Source organism: Strigops habroptila, chromosome 2, assembly GCF_004027225.2.
Source record: "Strigops habroptila isolate Jane chromosome 2, bStrHab1.2.pri, whole genome shotgun sequence".
Classification (NCBI taxonomy): domain Eukaryota; kingdom Metazoa; phylum Chordata; class Aves; order Psittaciformes; family Psittacidae; genus Strigops; species Strigops habroptila.
The window spans coordinates 33,278,526-33,301,352 of NC_044278.2; the positions used below are offsets into that span (position 1 = coordinate 33,278,526).

Genomic DNA, 22,827 nt, shown 5'->3' on the forward strand with positions numbered 1-22,827 from the left:
TAAAAGGTTATTACACCTGAGGGGGTAGAACTGCTCACCCACACATACCACCTTCTCCTTTGTCCAAGATCTAGCATAATCCAAAGCTCTCAATTGATTCAGTGATATCTGAACAAGATGCTTCAGATCCCTGATATGTGGATATTGAACAGAGGGGGCCAAATTGCTACATGAGATCACAATCTTTGTGGCTATGACGCTGCATTCTTACATCATGTAACTATACACATAGTAGAAACTACCTCACATGTTATTCTTGTCAAGGCAGCTCCTGCCAGAATTAGGACTTTTAACCAGAACAGACAATACCGCTCCTGACACTTCACAATTTTTGTCCAAAGAAATCTTTGCCAAGGCAGAAGGTTCTTTACTTAAAATGAATCACCAAAACCAGACCCTGGAGCTGAAGCACTGTATCTGTACTAATGCACTCAACACTCTATCCTTAAGGAGGCACTTCCAAACAGAAGGAATATGACAATCCATGTGATATTCTACAACACGAGAAAGACTCGTGGCCTCTGGGACACACAATAAGGATAAGACTGCAATTTTGAGTGGACATAAGCAGCAAGTTCTGCTTCACTGCTGAACACCTGATGTTCTCTAAACAAGTTACATCTCAACAATGCCTTCTAGAGTAACTATAATTGGAGTGCAGAATGATTAAGTGTCCAGATACTCCAGAGAGGACAGCTATATAAAGAGACCTAGAAAACTATTCAGGGTTCATAGGTTAATTCTGAATACTTTTAATGGATTGTAAAGATTCCTACACCTGGTTTTATGAAGTACATTATATTCCATATAGACATGATGCCACCTGGTAGGTGAGTGCATATCTTCTGCCCCGTGATGAAGCAACAAGTGATCTGATAAGGCTCTTAATGATAACTTTTCGAAAAGATGTATTTCTCGGCTAATTGCGACATGAACAAAGCAGAATGCAATCCAAGTTTTGCTCACAGGCCTCTCAAATCATTTTCACAGACATGCTAGGATCGTATTGCAATAGAAGGATCTTCCAGTAACACAAAGTCAACTGACACATTTTACTTTCTGGGACATAAAAATCTATTTTCATACTTCTTCCTATAGAAATATGCCACAAGTAAAAAGCGATGGATTAGAAGCTAGGCAGAATCCTTACCACATAAATGGAAGGTAAAGGGTAAAAACAGAGATGGTGGTATCTCAGCTGAAACCTTTCTTATATAGCAAGAATTTTTCTACATTCCCTTTCCCATAGCCAAGTACACCAAGTTAGATACATTAACTAATAAGCCTTTTATGTAGCTTAAAAGAAAAAAGAAACAAACAAACAAACAAAAAAAAAAATCACATCAACTTTAATCAGCATACTTCCACCTGAAGAAGAAAGCCTGAACACAGTAGACAAAAGGAAAATTCCATTTCAAGGAAAATACTATCTCAAGTATTTATATATCATGCATTAGAGATTCCTAGAACTGAAGCACTAACACCTGTATGCTGCTAGAAGCTTAGGCATATTGTGAATGCATTATCTGCTGCAAGCAGGATATTGGCCTATCAATCAGGCTAACTGAAAACCTGAATCTGAATAAAAGGTTAAACCAGTCTTCTTCCATAATTCATTTTACATTTAAAAACAGTCCACGGTCAGATCAGTTCCTTTCAGCAAGACAAAAGTTACAAGCCAACAAGAATATCATAGCGATGGTTCTTCAGTCTTCATCTTTTTTGTTTGTCCATTTGAACCATGTTGCAGATCCTGCCTTTTCTTTTTCTTCTGCTGTAACCTTTCCTCTTTCTTCTGTAGGTAGGTGTCCATGTCCTCAAATGAAGCCTTGTAGAGATTGCTGTAGTAGCTCTCTGCACCAACGAAACCTGCAATTGGGCAAAACAAGAACACAGGACAAGTGCTGATTCCCTTAGCAGTCTCATCAATTACTTCCTGCAATTCTGGATAGTGGCATTTCAACTCATTTACTGTGGTCCTATCCACTTTATTAAATATCAGCATTTACACTGACTGTGTAAGCCTGGTTTGTGTTGGTAAGCTTCTGTTCAGCATTCACACAGCTACACATAACCTTCATTTTTAGGCTAAAAAATTCAGACAGAGGCAAGCATCTGACATTGATGCAATGAGTGCACACAGCTCTCCACACATGTAGGACATTTGCAGACTTCAAGGCTTCTGTTTTAAAAACAACTGCAGTTGTATCTTACTGTCTGACATCCCAGTGAGTTTTTCCCCAAGACCTAAGCACTGCAAAAGGTGTATGCTACCTAAATGTGCTTAGCTGACTTCTCTCCTAGAGTATTAACTTAAAAGAAACCCAAAGAAGTAGACTTCAGATAGTGATGTCCTACAGCACATACGCATTTCTAAGCATTCACTCCCACAGTTTTGTTACAGCTTCTGTGAATTCAGCGTAATATTCATCACACCACCTCCAACACTGTAAGTTTAGGCAAGTTAGCAGGGAGCTAACTGCTATCTAAATACCCCAATCAGATTGTTTCTGCAGAGAACAGAGACCTGGACTAGCTGGCTAAGTCCAAATTTCTAAATGGTACCTGACAAAGCCAGTGACCTGTAGGTCTCTCTGTATTCCTACATTTTCCCACTTCCCAAAGTTCTTGATCTTAAAGGGCAAATGCAAGGAAATACAGTATTTGCCAGGGTTTGGTCCTGAAGCCAGTGTGCTACTCCACGGTAACGTACGTGCAGCAACCGCTGTGTCTTGACAGACAAACAAAACAACTTTCCCTTGCTGGAGCACAGCAAAGGGCATGCTTTTACTTTCGAGGGCCTTATGTAACCAATTTAGTTGTTGGCTTTTGGCCCTGCAAGAAATTGCGTGCTGTCAGTTTGAATATCCATGCCACTCTCTACTTGACCAGTCTGCACTAAATCTTCCTCTATCTTTTTCTGACATTAGTTATTAGAGAACATCAAACTGCTCAACGTGTACTTCAAGACTGACCTACCTGTCTTAAATCCTACAGAATCAGCAATCAGGTGAAACAAGTTTATAAAAGGGCTATATGCAGGCATTAAGACTGGGTTAAGCAATATAATGATCACTTCTTTTAAAAGGAGTAACTACCTTTTCAAGCACTAATTATGCACTGGAATAAGTGCTCATCAAGTGAGCCTCCCCTTACTAATTAACAATAATAGATGCTGTCATCTGAGCAGTCCTCCTTTCCCAGCTGCAGATGCAGCCAGCTACCATCTATCACGGCAATTTGCTACACTGGCTAATCACACTCAGAACCTTTTCCCCCCTGCCTGCTCTTTTTACTTCTCTGGTTTAAGTAAGAGGTCTCATTTTCACTCAGATCTCATACTTCTAATTATATGCCTGGCTGTAACTACCAAGTCGGCAACATCTACATGCAAACACTCTCCCTTCCAAAGCAGTACCTGACTTCCTCTTAGATTTCAAAGACTGTACCAACTTAATGACAACTACACCCTAAACCATCCAATACTAGATACTAAGGAGACTTTACATTAGACTGTACATTCCTGCAACTCTTTTATCTTTACATATGACCAGAAAGAACAGACCACAAGACCTATGGGGACTGTAACACCTTTTTAAGGAAGGTTCCCAGTCTCCGAGCAAAGTACAGGAAAGAATTTCAATTAATCAACTCTCAGTCCATAATGAGACATCCACTCGCACATGCTGCAACCCTTCTCTATCCTGCAGCCACCACTGCCATAATTTCAGCTTCTAAATGAAGTTAGGTGGGGGTTTTTTAAATACAAAAAACCCTAGAACCATAGGGTGCTTCTGAACTACTATTTTTCTGCCAGAGACTGGGGGTAGGGCAGAAATCAAGAACAAAATGAATGAACCCTGATACCAAGCAATTTCCTCTGCGATACCATCCAGGGTCACACCCTCCAGCTACAGCAAGTTCCACATAATCTACCTTGCCAAGTTGGTCCCAAATGGCCCATCTTTACAGGAAAGCTGCTCCTCCCACGGCTATTCCATTCTTACTATCTCCCCTGTACTTCTGATAAAGCATCTTGCCCAGGTAAGGACAAGATGACAAACAACAATATTCGATATCACAGCAGTAAGACAGACTCCAGCAGCTCTGTCATAGGGTGTTTACAAAGAGATAAGTTCTCTTTGTAAAACAGTTATAATGCTACAATTCAGATCTAAATACGTACATCGTGTTATGATAACAGTAACCTGAACACACTTCATGATCTGCAGTAACCTCCATACCAGATAGAGCGTGAAACTGAGAAAACTGAAAGATTGACTTCAACAGCCAGCTAAACCGACCTGAACTCTCATCTTGCTCCTAAATCTTATGCTTTAGCTGTAAAAATTGCATTTCCTGGGACTTTAGGCCAAATTTCTCACCTTCAAACACTGTCCAATTGTCTTTAAGATATTTCGTCATCTTCTGTAATCCCTTGTCATCAGTTACAGCCTGGGAAAAGAAGGGACACTGTTTATTATTCCCAGGATATCATGCAATCTTACGTTTCACAACATGCTGAAAATGCAACAGCTCTCAGAGGAGTACAGTGAAAAGGAGAGCAAGTGTAAGCCCTCCAAGATCTCTTTTAGGCTCCTTTTTTCCAGGACTGCTATAGAAACCTGGCCTGAGAACATGTGTTCTGCTGAGGAAGCTTTGCAGCTTGAAGGAAAAGAAAATGGATTCCCACTTACTAATCTGTGAGGAAAAGGAATACCACAAGGAACACATAAGGGTCAAAAAACATACTTAGAAGGTTCATTTGAAACCACTTCACAACTATACCAGAATTATAAGTAAGCTAGGGACTTACAAAGCTAAGAAACGAGTTTCCAGTTGTTGAATAGGCTCTTACAGAGAACTTGACAGCACATCCCTCAAATTTGACTCCCTGTTCTCAGTGAAAAAAAAATCCCCTTAATGGTCCCAGAATGCCTTGTCCCCAAAAGCAGGCACAGGGAATGCTGTGTGGAAAGCATTCCACAAAGCACACCACAAAGCAAACCACAAAGAGATTTTGGATTTTGTGGGGTTTTATTTAAATACTCAAGTGTAGCACACAGAAAGCACAAGCAATGGTTGAAAGGGCGGAGTACAATGGCTGACAACTCTGCTTGATCCTGCTATGCCAGATGTTAGCTTTACCACAGAAGAGACTGGTATTCATAACAAGCCCTCAGCAGCTTTGTGTTATATGCAGAAGAGAAGTAGAATGAGATGTGTATCTGGCTTTTACTCCATCTCAAGACATGGAGAAGTGTGCCACTTAGCTTTCGCAGAATATAGTTTACTCCATTTTTGTTATGGCCTCAAGACAACACAAAACATTCAGGATGTTAGCATAACAAAAGTATCCACCTTCCACTGTCCATCACATGGTCTGTACAATTGAAGAGGAGCTTCACTGTCTTCCTGCAAAATCCATAGGCCTCCTGTTTCCTCAAATGCAATGTCCCAACCTTTATGTTTCAAAGAGATTTGCTGCTTGTAAACTAGCTGCTTGGCAACGGCATCAAGCTGAAAGACGTAGACTGTGGGAATACTTTTGAAAGGAAAAACTTAATTACCATTATTACCGAATCCACCTACAGCCATTACTTGTACAGCAAACTACAAACACTCACTCTAATTCCAAGCAGAGCCAAAGCAAGGGCATTAGGAATTGCAAAAAATATCCTAGCCCTTCAAGCGCAGTTTGCTTACATGATTGGAGGCAGAAGCTGTAAATACCTAACACATCAAATGGCTTTTCAAATGTTATATGAAAGAAAAAGCAGTCAACTCTATTTTTTCTTAAAAAAAAAAAAGGAAAAAAAAAGTAGTAAAGGGAACTTCATATGCATTACCATATATAAGGAGTGTTGCATCATAGGCACAGTGGCCTATAGAGCTTCACTTGAAGGAATATGTAGCTGAGCACCAGCCAAAAACAAAACAGTAAAGGAACTGCATGCGAGGGAGTAGAAGAGAGAATGAGAGGGACAGGAAACCTTGACATAGCTGAAGAACAGCACTGCACTCATCTCTACCTCTCCCACCAGCACTCATTCCTCTAGCAGCCACAGCCCCTATGTGCAGAGCTTCCTAACCTCCCTCAGACAGGTCCCCAGTGTGCCAAGGCAGGACAGCTGAGCTCCCTTCCAGGTGGTTTAGCAGGTCCCCAGGACAGCACTGTCTAGAAACACTGGGCCATGAAGCTGGAAATAAAAGCCTGACGCAGAGCATGGCAAGGCCCCTGGGCTAAGTGACATGGGCAGAGCCCTCAGCTGACATGGCTTCCCCTTCCAGGGCCAGTTTGGATGCCCATGCAGAAGGTGTGATGGGAAGCACTTAGGCTCCTCGCTCTGGCAAAGAGCAAATCTACTGAGGGGATAGCTTGCCAATTTCATTGTACAGGCAGCTCTGGCAATTGCTCCCTTTCCTGTTGGCAAGCTTTGTCAGGAAGAACAGCTTCCTTGGTAGGCTTAAGATGCTGTGGAGAGAGGAAGAGGGCTTGTCCATTCCTGCAAGAGAATTCCCTGCCAGCTTAAACCCTTCAGCTCCTGAGCACTCTCTCCTTACACAAGACATACATTTGAACCCAAAAGCCAATGTAGGCTCCTCACAATTTTAAACTGAAGCAATGCTGCAGTTTTAAACAGAATGGCCAAACCCATTTACGGGAGCAGAATATGGCAGCAGAAGTTTGGCCACTGCATCACCACAGCATCCTGAACAAAACAGGACACAAAACACGTGGGTCAAGCACAGCAATTTAGGGAGACATCCTGAGCACCAAGCAGGGCTCACATGCATCTTAAGCCTTGCATTTCCTCCTCTGAGAGAAAGGCATCACAAAGTTTGCAAAATTTAACTAAGCTGGGTAACCCTTGCACGCACCTCTGTACTCAGACCAAGTACAATGAGGACTCAGAGGCTCCCTGTGAGGCCACAGGCATGCCTGGGATGCTCGAAGGTCCACAGTACCAAGCACTGCAGGCTAGGGGAAAGTTAGGGCAGCCAACAGGGAAAGCTGCTCTTGTCTTTGCAAGGAGCTGGGACAATTTTAGCCGTTATTTCATTTATTCTTACCAGTCACATAGAATGGCAACATAACCACCTTGACAGCAGTAGGTTATTCTTGACACAGTGTATTTCTATTAGGAAAAGAAAAAGAAACATCCTTGTAAGTTAAGACCATTTATGGGCAGAAAATTCACATTCCATTTCATGTCTTAGCCTTTAAAATTTAGCAGATGTATTAATTTACATCAAGTTAAGCAACATAATTACCTTTAAACTGCAGTCAAGTATATTTTTGTACCAGTGTTTGCTGTTTTATTAAGTTTTTCATACTTCTCCCTTCATAGCCATCCAAACAGAGGTCAAATGTAAAGGTTTTAGTGAAGGACTCTTAATAGACAAACTAACAGTTGAAGGAAAAGTATACCACCCTCAGACATTCTCTCCTGCAATGCTAATCGCAAAACCATCAACATTAAGCCTGCTCAGCCAGGATATCACACTAGCAGCTTAGAGATTATAAACATAAGCCATTAGCTGCTTTAAAAAAAGGAGACAGTGATGCATAGCTAATATCCTTGCTGCACTGTCTCTGTTTTCAACATGTGTCTGGGTGAAGCCACATCACTTAACAAAAAACATGTTCTGAAGAACAAGGCAAGACTGCCAGAGACCATTTTCCTCCTAAAAAACAAAACCACACCAAAAAATCCCCCACGCAACAACAATAAAAAAAATACTCACACCACACTTCCAATTTAGAAGATACATAGTTTTATCCGTCTGGGAGAGAATCAGAGAAATATCTTTGCTGCACAAACTATACTACTTGAAATATTTAATAACTGATTTGAGGCTCCTCAAGTGGGAAGTAAGAACTTGGGAGAGGCAGAGAAACTGCAAGAAGATGCCCTAGGGTGCTTTAACAAAAGTGTCTGTTATATAATGTGAAAGACAAAACTGCAAAGGCAAAAGGCTGGTTCTCAAGTATATTTTAGAAGTAGCGATAACACCAGCACTGCTGATTAGTAAAACCTTCCCACTAGAGAAGTAGCTAGTTATTCCCTATAGGGCAGGGAAAATACATCATCTTGATGCTCTGCTGGCAGAATTCAGATGCATCCTCAAGTCCCTCTCAAGCCCTCACCTCTTTCCCTAACGCGACACTGGCCACTATACAGAACTTCTGTTTCACCAGCTTAAGCTGAGTTTGGGAGTAAACACGGGATTTTACCCTTTGAACTACCAGCTGACGTACAGGCATTGTCAGGCTGCTTGTTTTGGAATGGTGCAATCAGTGTAGGAAAGCAAAACAAGCTGTACAGCTCCCAAACATTCAAGTCAGCAAGTTTTAATACCAGAAGCTATTCTGTCAACAGTACATGATGCAACTACTAAGAGATAAACCAACTGTGGAAAAGTTTGTTAATTAATGGTATAAATATAGCTGTGTAACTATAAATATGCACTGTGCAACCCTGATTTTCATTTCTATTTATATCCTACCAGGAAAAAAATAAAATAAAATCCATTGTGTCATACTATCTCATGGGGGGAAGCAAGAACAGCAGCATGCACACACATCACTCACGTACTTGATTGCCTGTTTGGATAAAAGAGGAGCTCTTTATGAAAATATCAAAAGGGTGATGTGTTTCAGAGCTCTTGCAAAACACATGGGACTAATCTCTCGCTACTCTGCAGAAATAGTAAGTTGTTAGTCCATATTTAGTATCAGGATCCAGGACCCCTGTTTCACACAGACATAAAAAATGTTTACAGTTCCAAATACCAGGTAGGATACGTGGGCTGAATCTCTCTGTAGATAATACATCTAAATGTAGATAATACATCTAAATTGCACTACGGACCTATTTACACCATAGCTTTACGAGTAGAGCTGACAGCTCTTACTGTAAACCACCAGTAGGTTCTTTAGGCATTTAAGGGAACAAGCCAAGATACGTATATATATAAACCTCAAACCTGAGGTATTTATTTCTCGTAACAAAGCTCTGACTCTCTGCCTGTGTCATGACAAACACATCGGGCAAATGCAGTGATGGGAAGTGCCCACCTACACAGCCAAGTGCTTTGTCAGAGACACAAAGGGTTCTGTGAACTTGAAGTACGCAGCAGCTCTCCTCCACCCTCACTGGGGGAAGGAGGAGTAGGCTTTTTTGAGTTGAACCAAGTGTTACTCACAGCTGGACAGAGACAAGAAAGGGCATCTTCTTTGCAAGCTCTTTCCTTTCCATGCATGGGTAAGCCAACTATGAGCACAGTGAATGCAAGCCCCAGAGCAGTATCTTGTTCAAGGACAAGCCTACGAAATCAATTAACTTCAAGAACAGCTATAAGAGCTGTCCGTGATAAACAGATAAACAGTTCTCTTGATACTCTCTGAACTTATTCAGCATTTATGACACTTATCAGACTGCCAACACCTTAACTTCTGATATCATCTGTGAGAAGGGGTGACCCTATGAAAAATTAATGTACTGGACTACTGGGGTAGAGTTGTGCAATTCATGTTCTGGACTTTAAACAAACTTCTGCTGTCAAGAGGACTGCATGCGGTGAAGGCTCCAAAGCAGGAAAAATATAACACTATGAATTTAGAGAATTACTCCCATTCTAGTGGGAAAATGAACCGAGGATCTGCAATCCATCAACTGAAACCAATGCTACACTGTTCAAAAATACTCCTATGTTCCCCAAACAGACATATATTCATCATTTGCCAAGCAAAATAAGCCCACATTTATGTGCTCACATGACACACCATTATTGGTGATTCCATTATCATTGTGCTTTGAGTTGTGTTTCAAGCTTCAGTGCATTCACAGCGGTTATCAATGGTAAAAATGAAATGCAAAGCAGAAGAAAAGAAAAAACACTTCAATACCCATCTGATCTCTGGTTGCCAGTCATTTGCAGACAGCATGCTAATTACAACCTAAAAAGCGCTGACTCAAGAGACCGCTTCATAGAATCATAGAACAGTTAGGGCTGGAAATGACCTTAAGATCATCCAGTTCCAACCCCCTTGCCATGGGCAGGGACACCTCACACTAAACCATATGGTCCAAGGCTCTGTTCAACCTGGCCTTGAACACCGCCAGGGAGGGAGCATTCCTTGGGCAACGCATTCCAGTGCCTCAGCACCCTCACAGTAAAGAACTTCTTATATCTAATCTAAACTTCCCCTGTTAAAGTTTGGACCCATTACCCCTTGTCCTACCACTACAGTCCCTAAGGAAGAGTCCCTCCTTATAGGCTCCCTTCAGATACTGGAAGGCTGCTATGAGGTCTCCACGCAGCCTTCTCTTCTCCAGGCTCAAGAGCCCCAACTTTCTCAGCCTGTCTTCATACAGGAGGTGCTCCAGCCTCCTTATCATCCTCATGGCCCTCCTCTGGACTTGCTCCAACAGCTCCATGTCCTCCTTACGTTGAGGACACCAGAACTGTACGCAGTACTCCAAGTGGGATCTCGCAAGAGCAGAGTAGAGGGGCAGGATCACCTCCTTTGACCTGCTGGTCATGCTTCTTTTGATGCAGCCCAGGATACGGTTGGCTTTCTGGGCTGCAAGCGCACACTGCCGGCTCATGTTAAGCTTCTCATCAACCAATACCCCCAAGTCCTTCTCCTCCGGGCTGCTCTGTTTGCTTAAGCAGGGCTGCTCCGTTTGCTTAAATTCAGTCTACAAATGTCACTCTCGGTTGCGAAGACGATCTTTGATACATCTGGATGTGTAGCATGACTGAATGCTACCACCAGATGTCATCTCTAGCATTTCTAGAACTATGATGCCAGTCGTAGCTCTAGAAACACAACATACTTCTAGAAACACAACACAGTCACAGAAACACAAGTCTCTTTTCCCCTTCAGTCCTGTTGACCATAGAGAAAGTACATATTCACAGCTGTGTAGCAATACAACACAAAGGTAGCAATACACCACATTAAGGTTTAAATTTGTCATTTATCTGTCTGTAATAGCTGGGACATGAAGCCTGATCACTGTTCCAAGTATGTACGAATTCTAGAGGTCAGCTGAGTCTTCTGCACGCCTCAAGCATCATGCAAATTTAGTGTCATCAGAGACAGATTTAGGAGTGCTTGTAAGAGTGGGCAATAAGCAGAATTTTATAGATTAAGGCAACAGACAAGCCTGAGATTTCCAAGACCACTGTTAGGAGAGACATATGGCAGTGGATAGAAGAACTGCAAAACACTGCAGGAATACAGTTTATTAACTGCTGTGTTATATTTATTAACCCACAGTTGTGGCTTTTCCCCTTCTGTCATTGCTTACATCAAGGTAAAGATGCTAAACAGAGACTTCTCAAACAGTCAAAGGGCATCCCAAATTTCTATGAAAGACTCCATCAGCATAAAGAGTATCCTATGGGAGGGACTTTATCAGGTGTGTTAAGAGACAAGGCAAGTATTACTAAACTACATTCAAAAGTCTTCAAGAACATTCTTAGAGAGTTGGAGATTTTTTAAATCAGTTCCTGCTTGCAGCAACAGGTTTTTTTCCTCTAACCTTTGTTAGTTTATCCAATGCTACATTCGAGGTTTATTATATAGTTTAATATTATTTTTTATAAACTTGTAAACAATGGAGTTAGGATTCTGTGTGAGACCAAGCTATCTTCCTAAATGCTAAGCTAGTCTAGGCAACAAGTAGCATTCTTGAAATTAATATCAGGATTCCCCATTTCACAGCTAGTTGCTTACTAGTCCTTGATGATCCAACAAAGCTAGAAGACAAAGTATTTTAACACAAAACCATTCTTCCCTTCAACAGAAACGCCTTGCAACATTACTTCAGACATGGATTTGGTGGCTATCAAACCACGCTGTTTCAACAAAGCAGTCTCATTAGCTACTTTTGAACACAAAGATAAAACGCTTTGGCTTTGAAACTCCCTGAGCCACGTACTTCCAGAAGGCTATATGTGGTAATTTTGTATGTTTGCCTCAATCTTCACTCTCCCTTCCCCATTCAAATCCTGCTGCACTCAGAATGTAAGAGGATACCAGCTAGATGGGCTTGTCTCCTAATTTGGTACACCCATTTTTTGCTTGTGAAAAACATGAGCAGTAGCTACTTCAAAGATTTGAAGCACCAGACTCAAGCTGAACTGCTTTAAAGCATACCTGAGACAGAGACCTCTCATAAAAGAGGTGTGCTTTCAAATATACTTTCCAGTTCAGGAGCAGGTTAAATTGTCCATATAGATACTACCTTGAGTTCCTGCTAACAGGAACTCTAGGCCTCAACTAAGATTTCCATTTTGAATGCTGTGACATAAGCAGCAGCTGCCTTTCTGGGCTTATGTACAGACAAAAGTTGCACGTTATTACTCTCCAACACAAAGAACGACTTGCTGATGTCTTCGGTGCAGAAAAAAAATGCTTGAATTGTCAGGCCTGTCCCTAGGCGCTTGGTCCTAGGGACAAGAATAAATGCTGTTTCACTGCTAATAGGGTTGTATGCCAATTCATGTGACAAGACAGAACAAAACCAGAGATCAAATACTACCAGAACCACTGCTCACATTAGATTAGCATCCCAAATCACAGCAGCACCCCAAAGGCTGTATGATACCACTCATGTACAGGCTGCAAGCTAAGAAGAACTAAGAAGAAAGGGGTATTCAGTTTTCACGTAGGACTCATTTTAATTTTGAACACCGCCCAAAGGAACAAGCCCAGTGCTTTTGTCTCCAGTGCTTTTGTTGTAACCACAACATTGTGGTTACAAATGTTACAGAACTTCAGATAAATTGCAACTTAAATTGCTCAGATAAATTGCAACTTTAACACTTCAAATTCTAAGTATTTTTCTCAATTGTGTAATTCTTTAGATCTTTCCAGTGTTACAAGACCTTTTCTGGCTAAGGGACTAAGCTCTCTGTGGTTTTGGAAAAATTTTCAAGTGAAGCTTTGTCCAGTGTGCAGAATATTTGGGAAGAATTACAAACAACTACTTTTGGTCACCGCTTGGCACTTCCTAGAAATGCACACAAGACACAGGAATGGATTTCAGGGACCTTCTTCCTTTAGTGAAATCCCAGGTTACTGGGTTTCTAGGTCTCATGTAACTTTCAAACCCACCACCAGAAGGGAGGCACTCCTAACAAAATGCAACAAACACATTTAGGAGTCACAAGAATCAGGAGGGTAGCAAAGCACTAACAAACATGGGCATACCTGGTCAGTTTTGGCTGCCTCAGTCCCACAGATGCTACTTAGATGACAGCAGTACACTTCTTCACCACTTTTGTACTCCCAGAGTCTTAGAGTTGAGTCCTGGACAGATGGAAGGGGACACAAGCATATTACTAACATCACTTCAGGCAAAGAGAGGCTGCTTGCGGCCTTCAGCTACATCCTATTTCCCTGAGGAGCTTCCCACATTAAGACCTCAAATTGCAGATAAAGCATTTTAATTAACATAATTATCCCCCTCCATTCTAAATTATTCAATCATGCTAACTTTAATTCTCCTTTTGAAGTGGAAATTGCATAGCTGGAGGAGTGCATTTTAAGTCTGTCTCAAATAGCAAAGCAATACATGTGCTCAGCATTTTAATGGCAACTCTTTCAGGTTGCCCTTCTCTGCCCCTACCCTTGTTATCACCCAAATTCTCATTTGATTTAGTAATCTGCTGGAAAGAAGCTAAACACCTCTCTGGAAAAACAGTCCTCAAAGAGCATCTGCTTAGAATAAATACAGCCACACACAGTGCTAATGCTAGAGTTGCTTAGAGAATTAGAAGAACAAGAGACAAGAGACTTAAGGAAGCAGGAGCAGCAGCTGAAACCAAATGCTAAGAACTACTACGATCTTCACATCTTTACAGAAAACATTGTTTGTTTCCTATGCAGTTTTGGTAGTCTGGGAAAACAAGGCACATTGTTTCTCTTCTTTTAGACCAACTCCATCTACTCACTCTGTACAGGTCTCGCATGACAGCAAGATGCCATCAATTTAAGAGCTGGGAGGGGGAAAAGAGGAAATACTTCTTCAGTCCTCATCCAACCATTCTATAGCACTGCACTGCACCCTCTACACAACATGGATGCACTATGAGGACATACGGGCAAGAATATAATTCAGAACAAGTCTCACAGAGGAAAACAAGTGGGAGGGTTTAAAGGGAACAACTTTCTCATCTTAAAAGCTCTGAAAAAATCTAAGGCCATTCATTCTCAAGACACTCATCATGGCAGGCTGGTGTAATACCTGTTCACTTCAAAGTTGTTTAATAGTCCAATGATTAAAGTCTGTCTGTGCTTCAAAGCAAGAGTTAATGATGAAGAAACACTGAGGACTTTGTGATTTCTCCATTCCAAAGATCTTACAAAGCTAGCCTTGCTATAAACACAGTAAATGGCTCTTATATGATCTACCAATAGAATGGTTGAACACTGAACAGAAAGCTGAGAAAGGAGGAGAAGGAGAGAGAGGTCATGCTGTAAACCATGAGAGATTATTCCAAGTATCCCAAGGAACTTGGGGAAACACAAGCAAACAATGGTTTTAAAGTCTAAACTTTCAAGAAAAATACTTTTTTTTTTAAGAAATTGCCATACATACCCCAGAAGCTGACAACAGCAGGTCAGGATAGTCGGGTATTACAAATATTTTGCTTACAAACCTAAGGGGAAAGCAGTCAAAAGTTGAAATCTCTTGAATGACACTCTGGTCTTTAAATATACACAGTAAGCAAAAACATCAGTTTCAAAGAGAACATTATAATAAACAGATTCTCCACATCAAGCTAATCAGGAGGAAGAAAAAATGTGTCCACAGTACTTAATATAGTGTATATAGACTACAAGATCTACTGACTTGCTACTTAATAGAAAAAAATACTTCCCCATCTGCACTCAAGGAATTCTACTGATTTCCTCCTGCCTGAGAACATTGCCATTTAGACCAAAAAATACCAATGGAGACATATCTACTCAGGTACCATGTTCTCAATTCACGATGCAACATTAAACACATGAATCAACATAGTATAACAGGATACCAGGTTGGAAGGGACCTCAAAGATCATCTGGTCCAATCTTTTTAGGCAGGCATGATGTAGGTTAGATGCTCCAGCACCCTGTCCAGCCAAATCTTAAAGAGTGTCCAGTGTTGGGGAATCCACCACTTCCCTGCGGAGATTATTCCAATGGCTGAGTGATCTCACTGTGAGAAATTTTCCTCTTGTGCCTAGTTGGAATCTCCCTTGGAGTAACTTGTGCCCATTACCCCTCCCCTTTTCCATGTGACTCCTTGTAAAAAGGGAGTCTTCATCTTCTTTGTAGCCACCCTTTAAGTACTGGAACATGGTGATGAGGTCTCCCCTGAGCCTTCTTTTCTCAAGGCTGAACAAACCCAGTTCTCTCAGCCTTTCCTCATACGCAGGCTTCCCAGCCCTTTAATCATCTTTGTGGCCCTTCTCTGGACCCTCTCCAGCCTGCCCTCATCTTTTTTGTAGAGTGGGGACCAAAACTGGACACAGTATTCCAGATGCAGCCTGACAAATGCTGAGTGGGATAATGACATCTTTATCTCTGCTGGTGATGCTCTTGTTGATGTAACCCAGCATCCTGTTGGCTTTTAAAACACAACAGATGCTTTTAAAACACAATGATGATGACCCAGCTTTCAGTGTACCACATCTCTCCCATTACAGTTGGAGATCACGCAAAAGCAATCTTTACAAAACTTTAAAACAAGCGTGTGGCAATTTACCACCAGTGCTTACATTCACCCAGAAACCTTGTTTTTCAGAAGTACATAATACCGTTGTGTCTACCATGACTTGTCTTTGCTGACTAATGCAGACCTGAACTTCTGGAGTTCCTTATTATCTTAATGCCCAGCAACTTAAAACATAGTGATCGGAGCTGAACATTTCCTGAGTGGAACAGTCTCACTTTTGAAAACAGGCAAAATTTTGAGGCCATTAAAAAAGAGAAATATTAAAAAAAAAAAAAAAAAAAAAAGAAGGAAGAGATGTGGTCACTTTCATGACAAAGCAGTAATGGCAGGTGCAGGCAGGCACAATAGATCCAGCAAGAATCATCATGCACCGCGCAGAAAGAACAAAATCCATGAGCGTGAAACCAGACAACAATCATAGCTGCGTTATGTAATGCTTTGTTTAATCATTCCTAACTTCAATATTGAATTGTTAAATATATTTCAATCAATTCAAGTGCCTTTCCACTCTGCAGCCGCAACTCTTTGGCAGACACAACAGTCCCCTTTAAAAGTCTCTTTACAAGTGTCTTTCTGACCAACAAGTTCTATCTATTAGAAAATAAAACTATGTACACAGTGGAGGAAACATAAGACATGGCTCTGCAAATAAGCTATCAAAACTGACCTGATCGAAGACTACTTAGATCATTAACATGAGTAGTCTCTTGCTTTTACACTATGCCAGTTCTGCAGGTTACACTCCAAAATGATCTTATTAAAACCACACTGACACTCCAAATTAATCTGTGTCCTAAATGCTTTATTAAAACACCTTGGTGGGCAAGTTTAGATACGTTGCTAAACCTATCTCAAGTTCCCCAGTCACGCTGGCTTTCTTTCACTCCTGTTTCTGATACAGTGAGTGGACTGCACCATGTCGCATCATCGTATGGAAGAATGTGTCTAGAAGGGTGCTTCTACCCCCAAGTAACTCAGCATCCCCACAAGCAGAATTAGGTGCGTTCTCCACCCTGCGCAGGGTCACACCTAATGAGAAGGGCCTTCACTTGAGGATGGAGAAGAAAGGAAAAATCACCCTTCCCACTTTATCCAGAGTGAACCATGCACTTTATTAGACTTGGTAACACAGCAGTACATCATATTTCTACAGGGATGTCCCTGTGATCTACCTACCACAAATAGTTCTACATGCCTTTGTGTTCTTGCCCATAGCAATAGAACCAATCTCAAGAAAAACACATTAAGAAGCATGATTCCTTGAATCTACTTTATGGGACCATTCTGCAGCCCCTAGCTCACTGCAGCCTCACGTCCAGGCAGAAAGAGTATTCTATCTTTCCTACTGATACAGCTATGGTTTTATTATATCACCACAGAACCTTCAAGTCTGACCTCTGCATTGAGATGCTATTAGATTAGTGTCTGTTCAAACCACAAATACTTCCTAAGACTTCCCTTCCTAAGACTGAAAGTAGGCTTCATCCTGAACTAACGATCTCCAGGCTCTGAGGTCTCTTACGGCCAGCAGGTCAAGGAAGGGAATCTGCCCATCTGCTCTGCTGTGATGAGACCCCCATCCAGCTCTAGAGTCCTTAATACAAGACATGGACCTGTTTGAGCAGATTCAGACTAGATATAAGGAAGACATTTTTTATGATGAAGGCAGTGAACCACTGGAAGGTTGCCCAGAGAGGCGGCAGATGACCCATTCCTGGAAACATTCAAGGCCAGGCTGGATGTGGTTCTGAGCAACCTGATCTAGCTGAAGATGTCCCTGCTCATTGCAGGAAGGTTGGTTGATGAATTTAAAGGCCCCTTCCACCCAAGCCATTCTATGATTCTACCTCAGATCTAGCTATTGTTTAATATGATCTGAGGAGGCAATAATTTCATCCTCTGAGGCACAGTGAAGAGCTGCACACAGTAACTTTTGCACACAATGAACTTACTCTCTGTGTCCCAGACAGAAGGATACAATATAATAAGGAGCCTTTGACAAGCTGATTCTGATCTTCTCATCTCTGTCTGCAGTTAGGATGTATCGGTCATCAGGACTCAGCGCCTGTTGGTGAAGGGAGAGATTTAGTGCCCAGTAGTTCAATGCTTGTTTTAATATAATTCTTCCTAACCAGCAGAAAAAGAGATAAGCAGTAAACTATCTGTTTCTCCTGCCTCTGAGTGGCAGGTGCAAACATTAAGTCATGCTTTTCTACCGACAATGGAAGTATAAATCTTAAGACAGTGACTTTCTCATTTACTAAGACAAGTGACACCGACTACCGGGTCTAGTGAAAGACACTGAGCTGCAACAGTACAGGTGGAAGTTCCACCGCATCTGAAAAAGAAACAAACTTACCATGTTGAAGAGCTCAACCAACATAACAGACTGGGCGAATTCCCATATACATTCCATTACCAAGTCTTCAGTGACTGCAACATGAAGACCTTTTAAACACTCACACTCCAAGAATACATAGCCCTTTGGTAAGCTTCCTTCCTTACCAAACTCTGCAGACACAAACTTGGCACGAAGAAATCCAAACCACATACTTCACTTATATGAAAAAGAACTCCCAAACCTGGGACAAGAGCAACAATGAAAGACCTAAACGCATGCAGGAATGCAGGTTTCTACACTAACTACACAGAGGCACATACTTACAACATCCAGTAGCAGAGACAAGTGACCCAGCTCAAGTTTTCCATCTGCCTGGGGTTCTGTTATTGAGTAAGAATAGACGTCACCAGACTTGTCCGCAACCAGAATCTTATCCTCTGCAGCTGTAATAACCAGGGAAGTGCATCTCCTGGTCACGCACCTGAAAGAAAAACAGCACAGTTTGAACAGCTCTGGATGGCACCTACAGCAAGTCTGGATTCAGACCCAGTTAAACAGAGCAAGAGACAAAAACCTCTCGAATGCAACATTCTTGAAATGGCAGCAATGAGAATAATGTTAAGGGAGGGTATGGGCCAAAACAGCCCTTTTGAGACCTATTAAATGGCTAAACTATGTAACAGCAAACAGCAGGGGGGTGGGAGAAAAAAAGGAGAGACCATTAAAACTGCATGCCTGCACTTTGCTTAGGTACTTTCTCAACTGAGCATTTTGTCTAGGCAGCCTGCCAGTACTCTACAGAAAGCTGGTAGACTTTCTTGCACCCTCCACAATAAAAATGACAGTTAAACACACAGAAAATAGAAGACAGTATAGCAGTTCTCCTAGTAAGTCCTTTGCAGCAAGACCTCTAGAAACCGTGCTGAAACTATTTCTCCAGTTGACAATTTTTACTATAAAAGGAAGCCCTTCTTTATGAGCCTCACAGACTCTTCCTTCTCGCATCTAGAGTCAGAAAGACACAGTCTCAGGATACCTTGCCCAGGCAAAGCCCTAAACTTGAACGCTGACTTCCCCTCATCACCTGCCAGCACCTTAAAGTTCCAGTTGCCAGGGTAGCAGGTAACAGTTTTCTTACAACTTTTCAGATAAATGTAAGGACCATACATGTCAGAAAAGAAGTTTCAAAAAAGGTTTCATCACTTACTCTGGAGAATGCTTCTGCAATTTAACAGCTATTGTTAGTACTGCTTTTTTTTTTTGCTTTCTATAACACCTCTTTTTCAAACCCCTCTATGTCCTATGTGTTAACACGGGATGGTGGACGCCAGGGATCATAGGGAATGGACATTTCTATTTACCTACTGTGAAATAGGGTGACTGCCTGGAGGCAACAGAACAATATACTGTACTTCAGGTAGGAAGACAGAATCGTAATACTTTTTAGTGACTGTTTATAAAGGAGCAAAGAGAAAACATCTAGGACAAGAATGCCTATGAACACATTGCAGGCTCAGGGAGCACAGTTTCAAAATAGGTTACCTTGCCAACAAGAAAAAGACTTGCACCAAGTTCACTGTACTGCCTTTGATGTTAAGCACAAAGATTCAAAAGTTCCTCATCTGAAATGAGCTGACTACAAAAGCACTGCATGAAACCTCTCATACAGCTTGCCACGGAACACTAATCCAAGCTACATAGCTCAACTTTGGCATTCTTTTTTTCATGCAGAGACTCTTTTGCCTCTATTCCCACTTTCCTAACAGGAGGTAGTGACGTTCCCAAAAAATGCCGCTGTGATCCTGATTGATTGATTTCAGCAGAAAACTGAAACATCAAAAATTATCCAGTGGCGTATTACGTGCAAGACATACAAGGCAGAGCAGCAAGGAAGACAGAAAGCAGAATGAACAGAAATTTGCCCTTTCTGGTTTTGTCAGTGATTATTTACTCACTATAACAGTGGTTAACCCACCAAAGGTCCATCATATACCACGCACACAGCCAAGCTGGCAAAGACTCCATTTTCTTTTGCAATCAGGGCCTCACATTTGTTAGAGACCACCAGAAACAGAGATATCACATGCTGAGGCACTTTCTAAGGAAGTCCTTCATGGTCCTCTTTCTTTACAGACAATCGTCACAAGCAGCAGCAGAAAACTTGAAACTGAAGGACCTCTAGTGGACAGCTACAGACTGTCTTCAAAGAAGACTGAAGGACAATTGTCAGCATCTCTAAAGATGTGCTTTTAAGAGATTTCTCAAACTCCCCAAAACATCTTCTCCTCCAAATCAACAGAAATGGACAGTGCACTCATTAAACTTGCCACTATAGCTCTCACGGGCCCACCCTAACGTTCACGAGGCGTAGGTAAAGTTTCAGATCTTAAAGACGCAAATACTGTCTTTTGGAATAAGAAAAGAGATTATCCTTTCTTTGGCCAATGATGGAAACACAAGCACTCCCATTCCTGGTGTGGGGCATAGCATGCGTCACTTCTTGACAAGTATCTTTGAATTTCCAGGAACATTACGTTTGTTTGAGCAAGTACAAGGCAAAAAAAAAAAAGGAAGCTTACTGATAACACATGGCAACATCCCAAGTACTACTATTTTATAACTCCAAATTACCCAGCCATAACTCCATAACAAAGTGACATGCAACACCCTACCTCCTTACCTGATGCTAACACATTCCCAGGAAGGCTTCGTACGGAACAGAATCAGACGTTTATTGTCATCTGTTAAGGCAAAGTAATCTCCTGATGGGGAGAAGGCAAAAGCTAGGATGTCATCACTTCCTTTATCTGTCTGTTTTCCATCCTGCCTAATAGAGAGAAGAGGAAGCACAGTTCAGTTCACAACTTGAGAGTTACCGAAATCCTTGAGAAGGTTGCTGTCACACCACCAAGAAGGAGCCTGAAGAACAAAGTACAGCTCTAAAAGTTTTATTTGTAGTTAAAACATTGGGCCAACGTGAACAGTAATGCAAAGAAAAAAGCCAAGATAAAGGAAACTGATATAAAGACTAAGTGTGTATTGTTACCTGCTAAAAAACAACCAACCAACCAACCAACACTGCCCAAAAAAGCAAACAACGAAACAAACCCAACACTAGGGTTTGTGCTAGCAAATCTTGATACGAATTTCAGGGAAAACAGTGAAATTGGATACAGGTAAAACAATGTCCAGTGGTTGAATTTAAACCAAGAAAAAGATTTTTTCCAGGTTTTGAAATCTCATGACTTACAGAACAGACCTGAAGGATGAGTTACGTAACTGGTTTGTGGGGTTTTTTCTAACTTAGATGGTCTAATAAAAATGCAGCTTTTTTTCCCTAGCTGTCTTGATTAAGAAGAGTTATACAGAATCATGGATTAAACTACTGGTGTTTCTCTAAACAAGAAAAAGGTGTAGCCACTCCTCTGGGATGGAAAAGAAACAAAGAAATAACATATATATCCACCAGGGTTAGCAAAAACACCATCACCTGAGAGAGGAGTCATCCCGTGAATTTCTTTTATCATCTTGTAATTTCATCATTTTATTATTTTTACCATTATTTTTATCATCTTATTGTTTTTATCATCTTTCTTACATTACTATTTCATCATGACCAGATCATCTCAGGAGAAGATGCACCCTCTAGGAAAACAGCAGATTACCTAAGCAGATTTTCTCACCCTTGATTTCCTAAGGCGGGCTTCTCCGCATTGACGCAATCGAACACAAAGAGACCGTCATCGCTGCAAACAAAAGAACAACAGACTAAAACCGCTGGAACTAGAACAACCACGTGCTTAACCATGAACAGCATCAACTCTTTTTGTAACATGCTATTACTATTCTCCTATTTCTGTAACACGCAGAGGTACCACCTCTGCCGAATGGCTCCCAATGAGCTACAGAAGCTGAAGTTTAAAACCTTGGATTGCACGTGCATACCAAAAAGAGAAATTCTCAACTGTGGCAACGTAACCATGTATTCTGCACCTAGGAGAGGTTAAGACTGGATATTAGGAAAAATTTCTTCACAAGAGAGGGTGCTCAGGCGTTGGAACAGGCTGCCCACGGCAGCGCTGGAATCACTGTCCCTGGAAGCGTTCACAAACCACGTAGATGAGGCCCTCAGTGACACGGTTGTGACAGTCAGTGACAGTCTTGGCAGTGCTGGCGTAATGGTTGCACTTGATGATCTTACAGGTCTTTTCCAACCTAGTTGATTCTATACGTTACTTTTGTCAGACTCGACGCATTTGCCACTAGCATTTACCCATCTGTGGGTGCTCAATCGAGCCAAAAACCGTGAAGACTGAAGAGCTCAGAAGCGTCATTTCAGTGACAGACAAGGCTGCCGAGGAGCGCCCCACGGCCCGCGCCCGGCCGTGCAGGGCTCTCCCGAGCGGCAGCATCAGAACCCCCCGCGCTCTCCCACCACCTCCCCGGCTGCTACCAGCGGGAAGGCCCCGCCACCCGCTGCGGCTCCGCAGGGGACGCGCAGCGGGGCGGCCTGTGCTGCTCAGATCCGCGGCCTCCCCCCGATCCCCGGCCCCGACCAGCCCAGCACTGACCCGGGCTCCCCGTACGGCGCCGCCAGGAGCCTCCCGCCGCCGCTGGCGGCCATGAGCGCCCCGCGGAGCGCCAGCGCCGGGCCGGGGCCGCGCCGCCGCCCGCCCGCCAGCGCCGCCATCGCCCTCCATGCGTCCGCACCGCCACGTGCGCGGCGCAGCGCACACCGCGCGG

General features: G+C 42.2%; 1 protein-coding gene across 1 annotated transcript; it reads right to left on the minus strand.

Moving 5' to 3' along the window:
- Window positions 1–234: 234 nt before the first annotated feature.
- WDR4 (WD repeat domain 4) lies at window positions 235–22,825 on the minus strand. The gene is made up of 11 exons (XM_030475746.1): window positions 22,656–22,825; window positions 21,768–21,830; window positions 20,765–20,911; window positions 18,409–18,565; window positions 17,696–17,808; window positions 14,622–14,682; window positions 13,232–13,330; window positions 7,075–7,139; window positions 5,362–5,545; window positions 4,386–4,455; window positions 235–1,869 (listed from the first exon to the last, which is right to left on the minus strand). The coding sequence occupies exons 1-11, from the start codon at window positions 22,772–22,774 to the stop codon at window positions 1,691–1,693; spliced, it is 1,257 nt and encodes a 418-aa protein (XP_030331606.1). The 5' UTR covers window positions 22,775–22,825; the 3' UTR covers window positions 235–1,690.
- Between the last annotated feature and the right edge of the window lie 2 nt (window positions 22,826–22,827).